This window comes from Heteronotia binoei, chromosome 3, assembly GCF_032191835.1.
Source record: "Heteronotia binoei isolate CCM8104 ecotype False Entrance Well chromosome 3, APGP_CSIRO_Hbin_v1, whole genome shotgun sequence".
Classification (NCBI taxonomy): Eukaryota; Metazoa; Chordata; class Lepidosauria; order Squamata; family Gekkonidae; genus Heteronotia; species Heteronotia binoei.
The window spans coordinates 21,620,304-21,643,025 of record NC_083225.1 but is presented as its reverse complement, the minus strand read 5'-3'; the positions used below and the strand labels follow the sequence as shown (position 1 = coordinate 21,643,025).

General features: G+C 47.4%; 1 protein-coding gene across 1 annotated transcript in view; it reads right to left on the bottom strand.

Annotated features, from left to right (window-relative positions):
- Positions 1-2,818: 2,818 nt before the first annotated feature.
- ENOX1 (ecto-NOX disulfide-thiol exchanger 1) overlaps positions 2,819-22,722 on the bottom strand; it is a 252,607-nt gene continuing 232,703 nt past the window's right edge. The window contains exons 12-14 of the mRNA XM_060233572.1: positions 6,211-6,313; positions 4,530-4,615; positions 2,819-2,950 (exon numbers count right to left, since the gene is read on the bottom strand). Of these exons, the coding sequence (XP_060089555.1) occupies positions 2,819-2,950; positions 4,530-4,615; positions 6,211-6,313 (321 nt within the window). The remainder of the gene's footprint in view (positions 2,951-4,529; positions 4,616-6,210; positions 6,314-22,722) is intronic.

The window sequence follows — 22,722 nt, the reverse complement described above, 5'->3', positions numbered from 1 at the left end:
CTTCTACAGCACGTCCTTCAAAAGATAAGATGTATGCCACGTCGCAGCCGGCAGGGCCCAGATGCGGCACCCTCTGATCGCGCTGGGGGGAGGCAAAGGGACATGAAAGAAAGGGAAAGGAGGGGCGGGCAGCAGTGCTGGCGGCGGGCGGGTGGAGGAGGCAGGCGAACTAGGTGCTTGCCAGGAGCACTGGGAAGGGAGGGAGAGCAATTCAGCGCCCCACCCTCCCAGTGCCCTAGGCAACAGCCTAATTTGCCTAGTGGGTGAGCCGGTCCTGCCGATGTCTCTACACTAATGCACAGAGTATGGGAAACAAGCAGGAGGAACTGGAAGTCCTAATACAGGAAGATGAGTGACCTTAAAGTTGCTATTTTGCTGCAAAGGAGCTTCAAGAACAGAATGGGGAGGGGAATTGCTGAATTACAAATTATTATGAAACTTGGAACAAACACCTCCCCAGGACTGAACTGGGATATTGGTTTTTTAATCTCATTACATATACTAAACCCACTTTCACCAAGTATAGCTATATATCCATAGTATTCCAATGTATTTCTCTTTTAGCATAGTGTATCAGAATAGTGTTTTTTGTATTGACATACTCAAATAAGGGATATTGGCTGTTTATCTCATTACACCTACTAACCCATCTTCCACTATATTTTAATGCAGGGCTTTTTTTTTTTTTAAAGTAGGAACGCAGTTCCGGCTAGCTTGGCACAAGGGGTGTGTGGCCTAATATGCAAATGAGTTCCTGCTGGCCTTTTTTCTACAAAGAAAGCCCTGTTTTAATGTATTCTTTTTTCTAACAGCAAACCAGAATTCTGTTTGTGTGTGACATGTTTAAATTAAACCTCTGAGAAACCTATGCCCTCGTTTTAACCCAGAGCTAACAGTACAACATTGCACTTCGCACCCAGGATACTTAATGGCATAAACATCAATCTGCTATCCTGACTTATATTGCCCTTCGTTGTTGTTTCAGCCGTCCACATCAACGAACAAACACCAGACCCCAACTTGTGATTCTTTTAATCTGCTAAAAAACATTTCCATGACTTTGCAGACTAACTCACTGCCCACTTTCTCTGTATTTAGGACTGCTCGCCCTTCCACCTTATTGTCTGACGAAGTGTGCTTCTAGCACACGAAAGCTTCCGTTCTGACTAAAACTTCGTTGGTCTTGAAGGTGCCACTGGACTCCTGCTTTGTCCTTCTGCTTGTGTGAGATGAAGCACTGCAAGAGCCCAGGGGGTGTTGCCCAGACTCCCCAAAGGTTAGGGTTTGTGGAATCTTTCGGGCTCAAGTGCCGTGTTCTACTGGAGAAAGTTTTTCTTCCAGACGTTTCGTTCTCGGCTGCGGAGAACATCCTCAGTGGCGTTGCAGCTGAGAACGAAACGTCTGGAAGAAAAACTTTCTCCAGTAGAACACGGCACTTGAGCCTGAAAGATTCTACAAACCCTAATGACGATGCCAGCCGTGAAAACCTGAAATCCCCAAAGGTTGCTTGTGATTGGCTGCATCCAGGCCACAGACGATATGCCTCTTTTTAAAGCTGTTCCATGCAAATACTTTGACTTTAAAAGTCGCGTCAACCTTCGCTGATTATTACATAATGATTACGTTTAAGGAACCCACAGCACGCCTAACTCTGTAGCGCGCTCTCTCAGTGGAAGAATAAATAGAAGGACAAGTTAGCGGACAGCGTTTTCAGTGCCTGCACGACATGGCAAAACGGGGAGTTTGTGAAACCATTTGTAAAAAAATAATTTAAAAATTCAAATCCGGTTTATAACCCTTTCTGACAGGCATTCATTTTGGCAAAGGAGACGATCCGTTGCCTGGCAACCGCTGTGTTAATCTTTTCAAGTCCTTGGATCGCGGCTGACCTGATGGTTCTTCTATGACAGCAATTAGTTCATGCCCTGTGGGGGGGGGGGCAGGGGAAGGCCCCAGGAGGGCAGAGAGACCCACCCATTAAGGGAGCAAAGAACCATTTGTTAAAACTGTCATATGGTCGAAGTCCTGTTTATTGAAAAAAATCAATATTTTTGCTATAAAATCTGTAACAGTAATGCAACTGGGTATTTGTTCTGGGATGCGTAACCCGGAATGTTACCTACCAAATACAATACAGTAACACTGGCTATTTACATGTTTATGAAAATTGATATGCATGTTAAATGAACTCAGAATGGAGAATAGTTACATTAGAAAAATAATATTCTGGATAAAGCATTCCTCAAAGAATCCATTCGCGTGTTTTCAGACTTCTGGGAATAAGGCAAAAAAGTCCCTGGTACAGCAGATAACTTAAATTTACAAAATACAATTAACTGTTCAGACACATCTTCAAGTTGGCTTTTGGTATGTTTTTCTCTCACTGTTAAATCACTTTTACTTTCGGACTAAACGGAAAGATGCTCAGGAATGGAACCTGAGGAAGGACGCCCCCTGTGACCCCCCCCCCCCACTCCACCCAGCTGGAACTCAGCCCCTGGGACCTCTGCTGGCTTGCTCAGCGAGCTCACCTTCGATGGAGCATATTTTGTAAAAATAATAACATCATTGTAGTTCCTTTCTTGAGTTTTCATAGGAAACAGATTTTTCTTCTTTTTTGGAAACCAGCACACGACTACATTTTCACAAGAGGACACCACAAATGCAACTAAAACTGGGCTTGAAGCACTGTGGGAAGATGGAGGCCAGTCCGAGCTCTCTCCTCCCTTCCAGTCACCCACCGGCCAGCCCGTCCGCCCCTGTCCTGTCCTGCCCAGCCCCTGAAGCCTTTCCCTGCGCAGCTCCGTTCTCCCCGTGGTCAAGTCGTCTTGATTCCTTCGAAGGCACAGAACTTCCACCTCTTCTCCAGGGTCGCTCCTACCCCAGTGAACTCTTGCTTGAACATGCGTGGGAGCCTCATCAACAGCATCTCTATTTCATTGGCTGAGATCTAGGAAAGGAGGCAAAAGAAAATGGCGTTTTTTATGAACTCCGTTGCCAACACACTGGATGTGGGGGCCCCAGCCATTGACGCCAAAGGCCCAGAGAGCGCTTCTGGGCTCTGATGACATTTTACTAAGTCCCTCACCTGGTGTGTGCTTATAACAATCTAATCTCTTTGGGGGGAGGGAGACAGACTGCAGAAGGAAGGGAGAGAAGGCAGAGGACAGAAGCGGGAACAGATAAATGTGAGCACAGTTGTTTGTTTAATTGGAACAAGGATCCACTTGGGCTGGGCTATACAGAAAAGATGGGCTTTCAGGAGAGAAAGAGAGCAGGCAACAGGAGGCGGAGCTGTTCTGTGAGCAAGTTCCAGCATCCCTTTGGACGGGGGAAAGGAAAGGAAAGGTCCCCTGCGCGAGCACCAGTCGTTTCCGACTCTGAGGTGATGTCGCATCACAACATTTTCACGGCAGACTTTTTACAGGGTGGTTTGCCATTGCCTTCCCCAGTCATCTACACTTTCTCCCCAACAAGCCGGGTACTCATTTTACCGACCTCGGAAGGATGGAAGGCTGAGTCAACCTTGAGCCGGCTACCTGAATCCAGCGTCCACCGGAATCAAACTCAGGTTGTGAGCAGAGGCGGAGGGTGCTGTGAATGCTGCAACAGCTGCTGGGGACATGGGATGCTGACCCCTGGTGGAGGGAAGTTGCTTATTCCAGCAGCCTCCACCATCACAACCACAACTGATGCACGGGGGAGAGAAATATTCTGCATTCATTTCCCAATGGGAAATTCCCCGCTGGGAGTCAGGAATCTTTTCACAAGATTTCCTCGGTACCTTTTAAAAAATATTTTAATTGCTGAGCTTTATGCCGCCTTGCCTGTGTCACCCAGGCAGGCCATTTGGCTCTTGAGCTGTTGGAAGCCTGAGATGATGGGGAAGGCAGGGAGACTTGGGTTGGTTTCAGCACACTCCCCGCTTGGCACTAGGGCCGTACCTGCTGGGGGGAGGGTGTCTAAAGATGGACTCTGCAGCCCCTCACTCGGTGTGTGCTTATAACAATCTCCTCCTTCATGAACTGAGATTAGAATCAGTCTACTGGCTTGGCAAGGACCCAGCCGTGGTTTAAATGCACAATTCTTGGAGTAGCTGGACCAAGAGCCCCTTGGTTCACTTTGGACACTTTTAGGATTTGGGCATCAGAGAGAAAACTGGCCTTGTACTGTACCAGGAAAGGTTCCGACAGGGTGCCGCCCACTGGAGACCAACTGCAAACTGGCACAAAGGCCTCTTGGTTCAGTTACTCCAAGAACTGTGCATCTACACCGTGGCTGGGCCTGAGTTCTTGCCAAGTCAGCCAACTGAGTCTAAACTCAATTCAGGAAAGAAGAGTTTGGTGGTAGAACAATAAGAGGGAGTGCCTGTTCTGTAACGGAACACCACACGAACAAACCATGTGCAGAAGCCTAGAGGTTTCCTCCACTGCCTTTTGACTACCCCACAGCCTATTAGCCTATTAAAACCAGATTTTCACAACAATTCTAATTGCAACCTTACATACAATGACTGGAACTCGACTAACCCTGGAGTCCAACTGCTGCATGTAAGACCAGAGATACTCTATATTCGCTCCAAATGGGTGGACGTGAAGAAACGTAGAGATGATCCCTGCATCGAAACACACAAAAAACAGGCCATAAGGCTCCCTGAGGCAGGACAGAATACACCAGAATGAAACAGGGTTTGGTTTCCACATAACAGTGCCTTCTCTCCCTCCGAGTTTCAGCTCTCCTATTTGTTAAACAACTCGAAAGGAAGATCCCATTTTAACGCGATGCTTGGCCTTTGGGGACGGCAGCAGTTCACAACCAAGTGGCCAAGATGAAGAGGGAGATTTCAAAACAAAGACCGGCTGGAAGAATTTTGTCTCAGCTCCCAATTTTATGCTTGATTTATCAATGCACGATTCTAAGAGCCGGAATGACAAAATTGCTGCCTTTTTTTCTCCTTCAGTGGCTCTTGTCAGGACAATGTGGCATTTCGGCTGCATCTCAAATTGCACCATCTCCCGTTTTCCTTACGATTTCAGCTTGCGTTGTGTTTGATCTGGATTAGCCAGCCAAGTAAAAATGCTACTCCCCCATGCGGCTGTCTTGGTTGCTCCCTCAGTCTCTCGTCATTGCAACCTGATGCCAACCGTACAAAGAAGAACTTTTGTACCCTTGACCAGGACTGAAACTCCCAGGACTGCCAACCCCCGGCTGGCAAATGCTGAGAGATTTGGGGGTGGAGTCTGGGGGGGGGGGGTTGAGAAGGGAAGGGACTTCAGTACCACAGAACCCATCTCTGGAGTCTGGAGCTTGGTTGGAATTCTGGGAGATCTCCAGGCCCCACCTGGAGGTTAGAAACCATAGAATTCTGGGAGATCTCCAAGCCCCAACTGGAGGTTGGAAACTACAGCATTACCCACACACACTTTCATGAATATCTTGACAGCCCCCCCTCCCTTGCATACATCTAACAGAGAAAACTCTGGTGGTACAAAACTCAGCCCACAGAGAACTATCTTTTAGGCATCAGAGGACTTCTGCCACTTTGCTGTGCCAGCGTTCAGACGGCAGCTCTACTAGAGATAATTAGATTCTGTGCCCTCCAACAGCGCCCGATGAAGACAGAAGCAGCTGCATCCCATGTCTCCTCACCACAGCAAATGCAATTCATGACCCAAGGCTGCCGGCAGTTCAATCAATAAAGAACCTTTGGGCCTTGCTGGAGTTCTCGTCCCCGCCCCCCCCCCCCACTATGGTTGCCAGCTTCAGCTTGGGAGATTTTGGGGGTGGAGTCTGAGGAGGGCGGGGTCTGAGGAGGGGAGGGACTTCAACGGGGAATACTGCCACAAAGCCCAACCTCCAAAGCAGCCATAATCCCAGGAGAACTCCAGCTACCCCGTGGCCTCACCCCGTCTCATCCCTCTGCAGAAATATTTCTGAACCCTCCTAAATTCATGGCTGTAAACTAGCTGTCCATTAAGACACTCTTGTTGTTCTGGTTTTGGTCCAAATTCCTTAGAAGCGCAATGCCCAGGGCTAATGCCCCAGAGCTTCCCCCCCGTGGTATCCATTATAGCCCTGTGCAATTACTGCTTTGTTCAGCTCCACGGCAGAAATGGAAAACTGTTTCCAGATGGCTTGCCCCGACTCCGAGACCTCTGATTCACCGCTGGCGATGAGGTGGTGGTCCAAAACGGAGCGGAGTCCCCTTACCTATCAACAGGGCTTCCTTCTCTGATTTTAGCGGCTGGTTTCGCTTCTCAGAGTTTTTTCCTCTGTCTTGGTTGACCAAGGGCACTGTCATCGCATTGATTTCCTATAAAGTTTGAAAAACAAAACTAAATAAAAGAGGTGCTTGCGTAGGATTCAATCCATGCGAACGCGTGTTGCTGGCATTCTCCATTTCTATAAAAAAAAAGCTCATTACTTCAAATCACAGTGCTGAGCAAGACAATGATGAAGTATCGATCGGTTTCCTGAATCTCCCCATTCCCAATTGCACAGATCACCAGCGATGCCTTCCCTTTATTGGAAATGACGGAGGAAGGAAGGGAGGCCCGGGGGGGTGGGGTGGGGGGTGGAGCGGTCAGGAGAGGCGCTTCAGATCCAGGGGTTCCCCAGCCCATGAAATTGATGCCTGGTAGCCGCCACAGATGATTTCAGAAGCCAGACAAAGAAGAATAATGTAATGCTGAGAGCATATTACATGTCTCTTATTCACCTTTCTTGTAGCACGAATACACACCGACAGGTCTATGAATAGCGCACCCCTTTTTTTGGTTTTTTTGCAGGACAGTATTTAATTATTTTTATTTTGTGGGCTTCTATTCCGCCCTATCTGTAGATGGTCTCAAGGCAGATCACAACATGTAAAACAACAATAAAAAGCCTACAGACCAAAATTAAAACACCACATTAAAATTAAGAAGAAGAAGATATTGGACTTCTATGCCGCCCTCCACTCTGAAGAGTCTCAGAGCGACTTACAATCTCCTTTCCCTTCCTCCCCCACAACAGACACCCTGTGAGGTAGATGAAGATATTGGATTTATATCCCGCCCTCCACTCCGAAGAGTCTCAGAGCGGCTCACAATCTCCTTTATATCCTTCCCCCACAACAGACACCCTGTGAGGTAGATGAAGATATTGGATTTATATCCCGCCCTCCACTCCAAAGAGTCTCAGAGCGATTTACAATCTCCTTTCCCTTCCTCCCCCTCAACAGACACCCTGTGAAGTGGGTGGGACTGAGAGAGCTCTCACAGCAGCTGCCCTTTCAAGGACAGAGTCTCAGTGGCTTACAATCTCCTTTCCCTTCCTCTCTCACAACAGACACCCTGTGAGGTGGGTGGAGCTGGAGAGGGCTCTCACAGCAGCTGCCCTTTCAAGGACAACCTCTGCCAGGGCTATGGCTGACCCAAGGCCATGCCAGCAGGTACAAGTGGAGGAGTGGGGAATCAAACCTGGTTCTCCCAGATAAGAGTCCGCACACTTAACCACTGCACCAAACTGGCTCTCCCATTAAACAGTAAAAGCAATAAATAAAACGCACCATCAGCAGACAGGGCATAGCATATCAAGTAACCAGTTTTAGGCCCACATTAAGCGATGGTATTAGCAATAGGATAGCACAAGGGCACCACAAGGGATTGCGTAGACCTTCTTCTCAGGACCAGAGCCACGGAATTCAAATGAGACCCCCCCCCCCCGCCCCTTCGTTTTATACGGGAATGCAGCAGACACAGGCACAGCAAATAGGGCTGCCCTGTCAGGTCCTCTGTGAGCCTCAGTGAATTTAAACTTGACACATTTGTGACCTCTTATAGCAGAATCCAAGTTGCCTCAGCAAATCAATCATTCCCCCCCCCCCCCCGCCAACCATGGAGTGTGGCCAGCCAGGGACCTAACAGCCCCCCCCCTTGACCCTGCATCAAAGTTTGTGGAACTGAGTGAGTTTGGAAAGCGGGCGGGGGAGGGGGGATAACTCAGGGATATGAGGGGACAGCCCGCCCCAAGAAGGGGCTCAGCGGAGACCGAGAGGGTTCAGGACCCACAAACATAGGGGGTGGATGAAGACGGTTCCTAATAATAATAATAATAATAATAATAATAATAATAATAATAATAGATTTTATTTGTATCCCGCCCTCCCCGCCTAGGCGGCTCAGGGCGGCTTATTAATCCTGCCTGACTCTCAATACCTGGCTAGTTTGAGGGTGGATCCTGGAGAGGGCATCAGCATGGCACAACACAGCTGTTTTCTCCGGGGGAGCTGGTCTCCTTTGTCTGGAGATCAGTTGTAAAAATGGGAGATCTCCAGGCCCCGCCTGGAGGTTGGCAACCCTACTCCACCTGAAACAGACACACACACCCCCTCCCATCTTTATAACACCCTTAGTGGGCCGCTCTGCGTGACTGATGGGATGGGGGAGAATCTTATTGCCTTCTGGATCTAGCGCACAGGGCAGGATCTAGCGCAAATGCATTTTTGCCTGCGGCTCCGAGCGAAGAGAAGCCAGGCCTGGAGATCTCAACAGAGCTGGAGAAAATGCATCTCAGGACAAGGGTGGGTCACACCTTTATCTATTTCAAAACGTATTCATTTCCAGGCATTTGTCCTCAAGGTAAGATATACGAATGGCGTCTTAAGAAAATAATCACGCTTGCTAAAGAGAACAATGAACGTGTAGGGTGTGTTCCGGTTCTTTCCTCTCCCCCCCCCCCCCTCCCTCCCACATATGTCCATTAACTGGGAAACAGAAGTCTGGCTCGGTGCTTCCAAGGAAGAGAAATCACTCTCGTTTTGCAAAGAGAGATGGGAAGGTTCCTTCGTGCCTGGGCAGCAACAACGGCTCAACAAAGCCCGCTTAATAGGAAGACCTCTGCGTGCTCCGCAGCACTGCATTAAGAGACAGAAGGTAAATCAAACGACGTTTTCCTTGCCTGGAAGGAAAGCTGGCACAGGAAACCGGCTTGCTTTAGCAAGAATGACAAATGATGCCAACTCCGGGGAGGAAAAAGTTATGGCTTCCAAAGCAGAACGCAGGCTGCAAAAGTCATGAACTGTGTAAGGTTTACAGGAGGTCATCTGTGCAATGGCTTTTACAAGCCTCGCTTTCCCCGGAGAAGATGACAGAAGGGACAGGCTGCTTGCTTTACAAGCGCATCCGTCGTGTTGGGAGGACCCCAAACACCAGCCCATTCAGCCGTTTTCACTCATTCCATTGATTTATTTAGAATGGTTTTATGCTGCCTTTCCAGCCACAACGTGGGGAACACAAAAACACCAAGAGAACCAAGTTAGAGTCCAGTGACACCTTTAAGACCAACAAAGTTTTATTCATACCTTGAATAAAACTTTGTTGGTCTTAAAGGGCCCCCCGGACTCTAACTTGGTTCTCTTGGTGTTTTGGAGGTCATTAATTCATAGAGTTGTCATAAATTGGAAGTGAATCGACGGCACTTAACACACAGCGCACCCAAAGAGTTCTAGAAAACTTGAAAGATGCACGCTGTTTTGTGTTCTCTTGGTTGGTCTTAATAAGAGTTTCCCCTTAGCTTTTGTTTTTTGTGCTTTGGACTGACGGGGCAGCTTAGCCCACTGATTTCTTTCTTTCTTTCTTTCTTTCTTTCTTTCTTTCTTTCTTTCTTTCTTTCTTTCTTTCTTTCTTTCTTTCTTTCTTTCTTTCTTTCTTCCTTTCTTCCTTCCTTCTTTCTTCCCTTCTTCCTTTCTTTCTTTCAAGATTTTAAATTTTTATTGACAAACACTTCAACATAAACATATAAAAACACAACAAACATAAAAAGCATATATACTTCTTAGCCTACGTACATCATCTAGTGGAGTGTATGAACTAAAACTAATACATATATGTTATCCTGTCAATTCAAAACCCAATGGTTTTGCCCATTCATACACGGGATTCCAAGTTTTCTCACATTTCTCTACATTCCCTCCTCTCAATCTATTAGTTAACAAGTCCATTTCTGCTGCTTCTAGCAATTTAAACATAAATTCCTCTCTATTTGGTATTTGAGACATTTTCCAGTATTTAGCGTATAGAATTCTTGCTACTGTAACAATATGAAGCAGTAACTTTTTCGCTGTTTTAGATATCGACATTTTACATATATTTAATAAGTATAACTCCAGTACATGAGGGATTTACATTCGTAATATCTTCTGGCTCCAAAGCGATATTTGCACCCAATATTTTTTAGCCAAATCACATTTCCACCACATATGATATAACGAGCCTTTAACTTTGCAGCATTTCCAACATTTATCAGAATATTTGGGAAGGCTCTGGAAAGCTTTACAGGGGTAAAATACCAACGGTATACCATTTTGTATAAATTCTCTTTAAAAAGAGAGGACTGATTTCAATGGGGCGGGTGCAGCTCTCTCTTTCTGGGCCTTAATGTTTGTGCACAGAACCCAACTGCAATTTGGAAACTAGCCCTGTATCGGGAAAGTCCCATCACTTCAAGAAAACCAAGAAATAACGAGAATGCCCTTCTCCCTAGAAAGAGCTCCCCAGAGAGATGGAAACTCGACAACCTTTGAGTGCTAAAAGAAGGAGGAAAATACAGACAAATGGAAAGGACTCCATGCAGCATTTGTCCCAGCCTGCTGTCTGATGATGATGGAGATCCTAATAAGACCTGCAAATGTACCCAGAAGGTGGGAATATATCCTAATTACAGCTATTGATCTTCTGCCCTGTTGCTGAGGAAGCTCCTCACACAAGGAAGTGAATGCCTGAGGAAAGCAAGCCGGATGGGACGTGGGCTGTTTATCACCCCCTCTAAATGCCAGCCACCTTGCCAAGGTCAAAGAAGCCAAGAAACAGAAATCAGACCTGTTCACAAGGCACCCATCTGCAGGAGGAGGAAGAAATTTGACTCTTCTCCCCCCCCCCCCCCAGTCTCCCCCTCCAGGATTCTAGAAGCTCCTGTCAAAACTCTGCACCTCGTGAATAGACAGTTTTGGTGGTCATTTATGTAAAAGGATATATCAGAGTATGTGGCTTCCTGCCCAATCTGTTTAATGGCAAAGCGGTGAGGAGGAAAGCCGCCGGGACCATTACAGCCTTTAGAAACGGCAACCCGACCCTGGTTGGTGGTGTCGCTGGACTTTATCGTGGAACTCCCTTCTTCCCAAGGGAAAACCGTTATTCTTGTAGTAGTGGATACCTTCTCTAAACAAGCACACTTGATTCCATGCTCCCAAATACTGACGGCCAAGAGACTAGCCCAATTGTTCTTTCAACACGTGGTGAAATTACGCTCCTTCTCAGATAAATTTATTAGTGACAGAGGAGTACAATTTGTTGCCAACTTCTGGAGTTTTGTAAATTAACAGGCATCGAGCAAGCACTGAGTTCCGCATACCACCCTCAGATGGACGGACAGACGGAACGGATGAACGCGGTGCTGGAGCAATATCTAAGGTGTTTTGTGAACTACCAGCAATCGAACTGGGTAGAGTTACTCCCCTTTGCGAAATACGGTTATAATAACAGCATACATAGTTCCACCAAATCCTCCCTCTTCCTAGTGGTAAATGGTTATGAAAGGAAGCCCTTTCCCCAGCTACCGAGAGGGCTGACAGCAGAAAGCCCATCAACCTTTGAACAATGGTGGGGGAAATCGGGGAAAGCCTGGAGCAACATCCAGGAAAACTTGGACATGGCTAAAGAAACATACAAAAAAACATTATGACAAGCACCACTCACCCACTTGGGACTTTAAGGTGGGAGATACAGTGTTTCTGTCAACTAAGAACTTACTGTTGAACAAAGCAAGAATCAAGTTTCACCTTTAAGACTAACCAATTTTTATTTAGAACGTAAGCTTTCGTGTGCTCTTAAGCACACTTCATCAAACAAGGAATCCAGCACAGTGAGATTCCTCATCCACTGTTGCTGGATTCCTCGTCTGATGAAGTGTGCTTAAGAGCACACGAAAGCTTACGTTCTAAATAAAAACTGGTTGGTCTTAAAGGTGCAACTTGATTCCTGCTTTCTTTAAGAACTTACTGTTACCACAAACTGCTAAAAAACTGGCCTACAAATTTCTGGGACCGTTTCGTATAAAACGAGTAATCAATAAAGTGACTGTAGAACTAGAGTTGCCAAAGATGTTTAGTAAGATACACCCAATTTTTCATTGCAGTTTACTCCAGAAAGACCCTGGTGCGACACACTGGCACCCTAGACCACAGGCACCGGAACCTATCCCAGTGGGAGATCAAAATCACCACGAAGTTAAAGAAATCTTAGATGCTAAGCTGAAGTGGGGAGTGTTATATTTTCTAATTAGGTGGAAACATTTCTCAGAAGCCCATGACGAGTGGGTAATAAGTACAAATGTAAGGGCCCCATCCCCAATTAAACAATTCTATGCTAAATATCCATCCAAACCCAGGGGGGGCAGTATGTCAAGTACGCTCATTTCTTGACCAGTTTTACTGTGCAGAGAGCATGTCACAGACCTGCTCCCCTCCATTATTTACAACCCGGAGGGCATGTAGCAAAGCCATCTGGCCCTGGGATGTTTATGGTATAGGCTAGCAGTTGGTACCTCAAGACATCCTCCCCCTGCTTTCACAAAGACAACTCTTATCTGTTCACAGAGCAGGGTGAGAACATTTCTGATGTTCTTTAATGGCCTAGGATGCTTTAGTAATAAATATATAGTTGCGTAGTAACCTTTGAACCCGTGACTCAAGCATGCATCTGTATTATAACCTTTGATGATATCCTATATAGCAGTGATGGCGAACCTTTTAGAGACCAAGTGCCCAAACTGCAACTCAAAACCCACTTATTTATTGCAAAGTGCCAATATGGCAATTTAACCTGAATACTGAGGTTTTAGTTTAGAAAAAAAACAACTCATAGTGAAATTAATAAACTGAAAGAACATTTGGTCTGGATAGCATTTGCTTAGGAAACCAACAAAATAGTAACACGTCAGAATGGGAGAATGATGGTGAGAGTGTCACAAGGCAATAAATGGAGGCTATTCATTGCTCTGTTGCTTGCAAGTCTGGGTTAAACTGAGAACATGCCTTTCGCAGAGGTGTTCCTGTCCACCTAATTTACTTCTGAACATGTAAGAAACATTATAAACATAATTCTAGTTTGCCATTAGGAAAAAAGAATACATTAAAATACAGTGTGTTTAGTAGGAGTTGGTGGTTAGGGTGTCCAAATCAGATCTGGGAGGTCCTGATTCATATGCCCACTCTGTGCAGGCAGCTTGCTGGGAAACCTTGGACCAGTAATATTTTCTGAGTTAACCCACCTCATAGCTTTGTTGTGAGGATAAAAGAGAAGGGGAGAGTGTGTCAAACCACTTCAGTGTCCTTTTGGGGGAGGAAGGCAGGGGATACATGATGTTAGTTAATAAACTAAGTTGATGAAAAGAGTCCACTGATTTATATGGCTAAATCTGAGTCCAGCAGCACCTTAGAGAACAAGATTTTTGAGAGTTAAAGCTCCTTTTATCTAATCGAGGGAGCTCTAATGCTGGAAATCTTGTGCCCCCTCCCCCAAATCTTTTTGGTTTCTAAGGTGCTCCTGGGCTCGAATTTAGTTGTTCTACTATGGACCAGCATGGCTACTCTTGGAAACTTCAGGGGTAGTTTGAATTGTATTAACTAGAAAGTCTGATGTGAGAAAGGAGGGCCAGTTTGCTGTAGAGGTTAAGTAGAGAGGCCTGAGAGGAGCAGAACAGAGCAGAGCAGCTCTGATAAGCTGAGACAGCTGGAGAAGTTGCTGAGAATTTCTGAGTTTTGAAAGACTTCATTCTGAGGCTTGTGTGACTGCTTAAAAGGCTGAGTTGTGATAGCTGGGGAACTGCTGTAGGTTTGGGTGAGTGGGCTAAAGGTGAAAGTGATGGAGAGTGATTGAGAGTGATTGTTGATGATTGCTTAGGAGTGGTCTGCTCCACCCTCTTTGCATTTTAAGCTGCGCCTTGCCAAAGGCGCGAGGCTTTGGCGCGAGCCGAAGGGCGAGAGCTAACGGGCTCTTCGCCTAGGGGCTCCCTAAGGACCAGGAACCCAGATCCCTGATTTCCTTGTTCTCCCAATAAGGTAAGTTGACCTTCCAGAAGGGGAGCCACTTAAACAACAGCATTTAAAGAGGACTGTATATTTTTATATATATAATGAAGATAGAATGCCAGCAGGGGGGTGGGGCTTTCCAGTGTTTTGCACTGAGTGTCACATGTACGACTATCTGCCCACAGGACAGAAGTCTTGGGTGTGTGCTCGATGCAAGGAGCTCCTGGTCCTCAGGGAACGAGTTCGTACCCTTGAGGCCGAGGTGACTGCCCTGGAGAAGCAGAGACCGTCAGTTAGGTAATTGGGGAAGACTCTCGGGGGCGTATTAGATGAGCCCCGCTCTGAACGTGGCAGCCCCGTTGCTGCCAGAGAGCGTGAGGGTCGAGAGGGAACAGGGCACCTTGCTGAGGATAAGGGGAATGCACCCTCAGAAGGGACCTCTTCTTCGGTTGGTGAGCAGGTATCCTTTCGCGCCAAGGAACCATCCCTGGGCAGGGGGAGGGGGGGGTCTTGGTAGTTGGTGATTCGATCCTTAGGCAAGTAGACAGCTGGGTGGCAAAACCGCGTACTGACCATATGGTGACTTGCCTGCCTGGTGTGAAGGTAGCGGAGATTATGCGTGTAGTAGATAGGCTGATAGACAGTGCTGGGGAGGAGCCGGTGGTCATGGTGCATGTTGGCACCAACAATGTGGGGAAATGCAGTCGTGAGGTCCTGGAGGAAAAATTTAGGCTGCTAGGTGGGAGACTTAAGGCCAGGACCTCCAAGGTAGCCTTCTCAGAAGTGCTACCTGTTCCACGTGCAGGGCAGGAGAGACAGGCACAAATTAGAAGTCTCAATGTGTGGATGAGACGATGGTGTAAGGAGGAAGGGTTTAAGTTTGTTAGGCACTGGGATGCTTTCTGGAACAAGTGGGAGCTGTACAAAAGAGACGGTCTCCACTTGTCTCCAGATGGAACCAGGCTGCTGGCGCTTAAAATCAAAAAGGTGGCAGAGCAGTTTTTAAACTAAATCTTGGGGGAAAGCCGACAGGAGATGAAGTGTCTCTGGTTCGGGAGGACTCGTCCCACTTAGGGTTGCCAGGTTTGGGTTGGGAAATCCCTGGAGATTTGGCAGAAGGAACCTGAGTTTGGGGAGAGGAAGAGCTTCAATGAGATATGACTCCATAGAGTCCACTTTCCAAAGCAGCCATCTTCCCCAGGAAAACTGATCTCTTATCACCTGAAGATTTGTTGTAATCCCAGGAGGTTTCCAGCCACCACCTGGGGGTTGGCAGCCCTGTTCTGCACCCATGCTCAGAAGGGTATAATGCCACAGGCTCCACCTTCCAAAGCAGATATTTTCTCCAGGCGAACTGACCGCTGTCACTTGGAGATCAGTTGTAAAAGTGGGGCTGCGGTAGGGGGGGAGCCGAGACTCGTGTGTGGGGTGGGGGAGGGAGCGCGTGTGCCCACAGAGAGGGCTTCGAGTGCCGCTTCTGGCACCCGTGCCATAGGTTCGCCACCACCGCTATACAGCAACTTTGTAACCCTTGGTACTCCATTACTCCCAAGGCTTGTGTCCTTGGTAGAGCTCCCGAGTTTTCTGAAATAAAAGATCTTTTGATTCAAAACAAAAGGACTCGTTATTGAGAAATATCGGCGCTTGCCAGCTCCTTATTAGACACAGAGAAAAGCTCTTATCAAGAACAGAAGGCAGGGGGTGTGCTTCCCCCCCCCCAAAGCAAACTACGCCAAGGGTGCAAGTTCAGTAACGGCAGGCACAGAACCTGAGTGGTGGTGAGTCTGTTACAAAACCTCACTCCCCCATTTTGTGCAGATATTCAGCATTAGCGTCAAGCTCAGGGGAAACTGGTTCTTCTCAGGTCCAGACATTGCAGCCCCACAAAACTGCCTGGCTAGCCCCCTGACAACCAAGGCCCACCCCCTCCACTCTCCAGGAACCAAGAGGGGATATGATGCAGATTGCCACACTTAGCTGCCCTTGGATCTCGACAAAGAAGTCATTGGGAAAAAGCTGAAGAATACAGTTTACGGAGATTTATTTTATTTGAATGCAATCTGATGGCAAAGTTGTGAAAACTTGTCGAAGGGATTTACTGAGCTTTCACATGTTATAAAAAAGCCAGTTGAATTTTTTTTTTTTTTGCATTGCTGCTGAAGAAATGTGCTATCAGATAAAACTTGCAAGGCAGATGAGCGTTCGAAAAGGTGGATCTGGAGCCACACCAGAAGTCAAGTCAAAGGGAACAAAGTCCATTCACTCTGCGGCAGAAAAAACAGCAGACCCAGATTTGCACCTCTCTCTGGACACAAACGAAAAGTCTGCAGGTGGCTCCAGCCCTGAGCCTCACTAGCTTTGGGCAAAAAGGGGCTGCTGCCTCTCACATCCCCTAGACCAGGGGTGTCAAACGTGCAGCCCGGGGGCCAAATCAGGCCCCCAGAGGGCTATCAGGCCCCTGAGCAACTAGCTGTCATCTGCAAAACCTCTATTTTCTCCATTGGCTGAGGCTCCTCCCTTGGGGAGGAAGAGGGGAAAGGGAGTGCTTGCTTTGGCACCTTCTCTCCATTGCAGAGCAGAACTGCTGAGCCAAGCTTCTCTTCCTTCCATTGGCTGAGGCTCCTCCCCCTCCTGGTCCCCTGTGGAAGGAAGGAAAGAGCCGGAGCTTCCTTTGCCCAGTTCCATGGGAGAAATACAAAGAAAACACCTTTAAGACCAAAGATTAACAAATCTTTAATTGTGTTTGTCTGTGCCCTTTAGGTCTCTGCTACCTAATCTTAAATCTTAAACACACGGCCCAGTCTGACAAGGTCTCATTTATGTCAGATCCATCCCTCATAATAAATGAGTCTGACCCCCTCCCTGCCCTAGACTATTTGGGGGGAAAATAAAAAAAATTACTGTATATTGTCAGCAGGTGTAGTCATTTGGCTGCCATTAACAACGATAAGCCATCTCTCCACCACGGCTGCTAACTCCTCCTCGAAATGGAGTCCTCGGCAGAAAAGCAATAGCGCAGCACGTGTGCAAGAAGAGATTCCTCTTCCATGTGTCTGTTTTTAGAGGGCAAGAGATTTGGGGCTCGGAAGCCAGCCTGTATCCAGCGCCAGGTGCTCCTCGCTAGAGGTGTGCCAGTCTCACATGCAGCACGGCAGTAGAGGGTAAACTGCTGTGTGAAAAGCACCCAGCTGTAGCGAATCTTCCCATATGCATCTGGCCAGCCATTCGTGAAATGGCTTTCATGACTGTCGGGCAGAGTTCTGTGCTAAAATTATTCCTGCTCCGCTCTGGCAGAACAGAACGCAAAGGCAGACAAAGAACTCCATTCCCGGGGCTTTCAGCACGGAAGGACGTCTTGGGAGGGGGGCAGGTAGTCTACCTGGTGGCCACCACCACCCCCCCCCCCCGGAAGTTCTCCTGTGCGGCTCTGTTGAAGCTCAAAGGCAGCCATGAATCTTCGGCTCCCCTATTTCAGACCTTGGACTGAATATACAGCTGATCCCCCAGGATCGCGAACCCCACACCTTCCCTTCAGGACACTCTCTCCAGAGTGCTGTCCCAGGGAACCAGCCCCCTCTGCTTTTATCACTCCAGCAAACTGGATGGCCACGAAATCAACAACGGCCTACTGGGGGGGACTGCCCAGGAAAGCAGAAAAGAAGGACTTTCTATGTTTGGTCCAAGAAGGGAAACCCCTGGAAAACAGCCTGATGAATTCACTTCAGGAACACGGATCGTTAAGAGCCGCTGAGCCATAATGAAAGAGGGAAGGGGGAGAAATCAGCCCTGCAACCCCCTGAAGGGACCGATCAGAGCAACTCTTCTCAGAAGTTCCTGTGCTTGGGAGAGGCAGGAGAGACTGCGGGATTCTCCAATGAGCAGGTGGGGCCCATCATGCCTCCTCCTTTGGTGAGGGCCCATTTTAGACCACTTGGATACAGCAAGAACCTCTGCTAGGTACCCTGCAAAAAACCCCAGAGGGAGCACATGGCCAGCACTGGTGAAAAGCAGAACCTTGCTAGATGCATAATTACTGCATAATAAGGACAGGAAAGGTCCCCTGTGCAAGCACCAGTCGTTTCCGACTCTGGGGTGACGTTGCTTTCTCAACGTTTTCACGGCACACTTTTTATGGGGTGGTTTCTCATTGCCTTCCCCAGTCATCTACACTTCCCCCCAGCAAGCTGGGTACTCATTTTACCAACCTCGGAAGGATGGAAGGCTGAGTCAACCTTGGCCCAGCTACTGGAAGCTGGTTTCAGGTAGCCGGCTCAGGTTGACTCAGCCTTCCATCCTTCTGAGGTCGGTCAAATGAGTACCCAGCTTGCTTGTGGGGAGGGGGAGCTGGGGGAGCATAGATGACTGGGGAAGGCAATGGCAAACCACCCCGTAAAAAGTCTGCCATGAAAACGTTGTGAAAGCAACATTACCCCAGAGTCAGAAACGACTGGTGCTTGCACAGGGGACCTTTCCTTTCCTTTCCTTTCCTTTCCTTTCCTTTCCTTTCCTTTCCTTTCCTTTCCTTTCCTTTCCTTTCCTTTCATTATGCAGTAATTATGCATCTAGCGAGGTTCTGCTTTTCAACACCTCTGCAAATTGTTTAGGGGAGTTCAGCAATGAGAAATCAGTGTCTTCTCTCCACCCCTATCTGAACCCACATTTCTAGTCTGAGTCTGAATATCTGCTCTTCCTTGAACGAATCAGCAGTATGCATCCCCCCTGCACTTTCAAGTTCATCGTGTTCAGATGTCTGGTCAAATCAGTAAGGAAGGAGCCACTGGGGGTGTCTTAGAACCCTTTAAATACAAAAAGTCCTTGATCTGAGGAAACAGCTCCCTACATCCTTCCAGCGAGTTTCCACAGCTTAGACATCAGGCAGCATTGAACTAAACCAAATCTCCACAAACTGTCTTCAGCTTTCCCCCCAAATGACTCCTTTTATCCAAGTGTGGCAGCAGTCGGGACCAGAACTCACCTGAGGGGGGCGACTGGAGCCTTCATGGCTTCTCTGTGCTTAGTACAGTTTTTATCGTTTCTGTCTCCTGACTTCTTTTCTCAGATTTGGGCAGAAATCTCTTCTCAGTGTATTCACAATTACGGACAGAAAGGCACCAGCCGGATACCAGTGTGTGTGTAACAGTAAAAGTAGTTGAACTGGCTGCCTTGGGTGCTGGGGAGCTCCCCCTCTCTGGCAGTCTTTAAGCAGCAGCTGGACAAACACTCAGCAGGGATATTCTAGGCCAGAACTGGCCCGTCCAGGGCTCTTACGCAGCCCACAAGCAACTAGGATGCATGGAAATGTTAAGTATTCCCCCTTTTATGGTATCCCTTGGGGGGAAAACCTGGTCTTGCATAAGATTAAATGCATTTATTTGGGCTTTTTTTGGGGGGGGGGGTTCCTAGTAAATCAGCTGCTTTCACTGCTAGGAATCCATTGCTTTTGTTTGTATTTGAAGTATGGTTATAACAAATGTTTGATTTTAATTATATATTGTGAAATGTTAATTTAAAGTGTAATTTTATACTTTTATGTTAGTTTTATATATGTTGTAAGCCGCCCTGAGCCACTCGGTGGGAAGGGCGGGATATAAATCCCAGATAGATAGATAGATAGATAGACAGACAGACAGACAGACAGACAGACAGACAGACAGACAGACAGACAGACAGACAGACAGACAGACAGACAGACAGACAGATAGATAGATAGATAGATAGATAGATAGATAGATAGATAAATAAATAATATTGTTAATGGGGTAGAATCATAGAATCTTAGAGTTGGAAGGGACCTCTAGGGTCATCTAGTCCAACCCCCTGCACGATGCAGGAAACTCACAAACACCTCCCCCTAAATTCACAGGATCTTCTTTGCTGTCAGATGGCCATCTAGCGTCTGTTTAGAAACCTCCAAGGAAGGAGAGCCAACCGTGAAGATCCCTTCCAACTCTATGATTCTGGGTGGCCTTGAACTGAAGTTTAAAAATGGGCCCCGGGTCTGGCAAAAGAAAATAACTTCACAAGTCCTTGGAAGACTATTTTCTACAGAAGTCAGAGTTTCTTCCAATAAAATGACAAAAGTCTGGTTTTCATTCTTGTCTTGTTTATATCACAGTTTAAGTATTTCCCTTTTGCATATGCTCCAAAATTACAGAAGAGGCATCTTCACGCATTCTGGCCAACGCCACAGTGAGCAGGCTCTGAATAGGAGGGTATTTGCTAAATCCAACTTGTCAACTGTATCAAATAGGTACTAATCCCATTAAATGCATCACAGACTGCTAATAACCAAGCAGGAGACACCACATCCTTCCCTCTGAGGGCATTTTGATCTGCTCAGATTTAGAGAATAGCCTCAAAGGACAAGATCTATCAACTCTCCTTGGAAATAAATGTAGTGTGGAAAACGTTCTTCCAACAGTCAGCCGTGCGTGTGCCAGACCCAAAAAACTCCGCTAAAGGAAGGATTAATCAGGAAGCAGACACACTCGTTACATGGCCCCCATCCGTCCATAATGCTGATTACGAAACGTTCTCCAGCGCTTGGTAGAATTACTGTCTCTGTTCATGTTTCTCAGCTACGTTTTGTGGAACCATTTCCAGAAATATGACCCCTGCAGCAATTCTAAGAACACTTTCCTGGGACTCCGCCCCACTGAATGGACCTGAGGAGGATGCTGAAAAGGCCTGTATAGGATTGCACCGTAAGAGACCAATCCCAAGGAAGTAGGGTTGCCAACAGCCTGGAGGAAAATTGTCCTGTCCCCTTTCCTGGAGGCTTCATGGGGTCTTATTGACAGCTGACATGCTTTACCTCCACGCCACCAGATGCTTCAGCTGCCCATTTCCACACATTAGACCTCTATTAAAGGGAGCCCTGGACCTTTGTGACCAGGGCTGTTGGTTCTCCCAGATAAGAGTCTGCACACTTAACCACTACACCAAACTGGCTCTCCCAGTCAGCTTCCCCCTTCCCAGAGGGCTGTTGTGAAGACGCTTTGTGCACCCTGGGGAGAAAAGTGGGGGATGTATGAAGGGAATGCAACAGACCTAGGCAGACCTTCTCAGAATGACCTGACTGGGCCAATTACGGATGCACATCTTATTGCAGATTTTCAGAGCTGTAAGCCTTTAATCTTGACCTCTTCCGGTGTATTTATTCTGCAGCTTCAACCCCCCCTCCCCCCCCCCAAAAAAACTTTTCTGAATTGGGGCAAAACATCACTAGTGACATGTTGGTATTTTTTTTAAAAAAAAAAAAATTACACAATTGCTTGGCTGTTAGACAGATTTCCTCAGTATCAGGGAGTCATAGAATCATAGAGTTGGAAGGGACCTCCAGGGTCATCTAGTCCAACAATCTGCACAATGCAGGAAACTCACAAACACCTCCCCCTAAGTTCACAGGATCTTCATTGCTGTCAGATGGTCATCTAGCCTCTGTCTAAAAACCTCCAAGGAAGGAGAGCCCACCACCTCCCGAGGAAGCCTGTTCCACTGAGGAATCGCTCTAATGGTTAGGAATCATAGAATCATAGAGTTGGAAGGACCTCTAGGGTCATCTAGTTCAACCCCCTACACAATGCAGGAAACCCACAAACACCTCTCCCTAAATTCACAGGATCTTCATTGCTGTCAGATGGTCATCTAGCCTCTGTCTAAAAACCTCCAAGGAAGGAGAGCCCACCACCTCCCGGGGAAGCCTGTTCCACTGAGGAATCGCTCTAACGGTCAGGAATTATAGAATCATAGTTGGAAGGACCTCTAGGGTCATCTAGTCCAACCCCCTGCGCAATGCAGGAAACCCACAAACACTTCCCCCTAAATTCACAGGATCATCATTGCTGTCAGATGGTCATCTAGCCTCTGCCTAAAAACCTCCAAGGAAGGAGAGCCCACCACCTCCTGAGGAAGCCTGTTCCACTGAGGAATCGCTCTAACGGTCAGGAAGTTCTTCCTAATGTTGAGCCGGAAACTCCTTTGATTTAATTTCAACCCATTGGTTCTGGTCCTACCTTCTGGGGCCACAGAAAACAATTCCACACCATCCTCTCTATAGGACAGCCCTTCAAGTACTTGAAGATGGTGATCATATCACCTCTCAGCCGCCTCCTTTCCAGGCTAAACATCCCCAGCTCCTTCAGCCTTTCCTCAGAGGACTTGGTCTCCAGACCACTCACCATTTTCATTGCCCTCCTCTGGACCCATTCCAGCTTGTCTATATCCTTCCTAAAATGTGGTGCTCAAAAGTGAACACAGTAGTCCAGGTGAGGTCTTACCAGAGCAAAGCGATACCATCGCATCATGTGATCTGGACTCTCTACTTCTGTTGATACAGCCCAAAATTGCATTTGGCCTCTTTAGCCACTGCAGGGGCAGCCAGACCTGCCAAGAAGACTAGCCAGGAGGACCATGCAAGGTCCTGCAAACTCTGGGCAGCCTCCAGACTTTCAGAAAAGCACTCAGACCTCCCCCCACCACCCCGCCACAAAGGCAAGGAACTGTCCCCCCCACACAAGAAGGCAGACTGCAGACAATGTGTGTGCTTCATTCTACTCATTGACGGGTTGCCAGCTCTGAGGTGAGAAATTTCTGGAGACTTTAGGGGGGTGGAGCCTGGTGGGGGGCATTGTTTTGGGAGGGGAGGGGCTTCA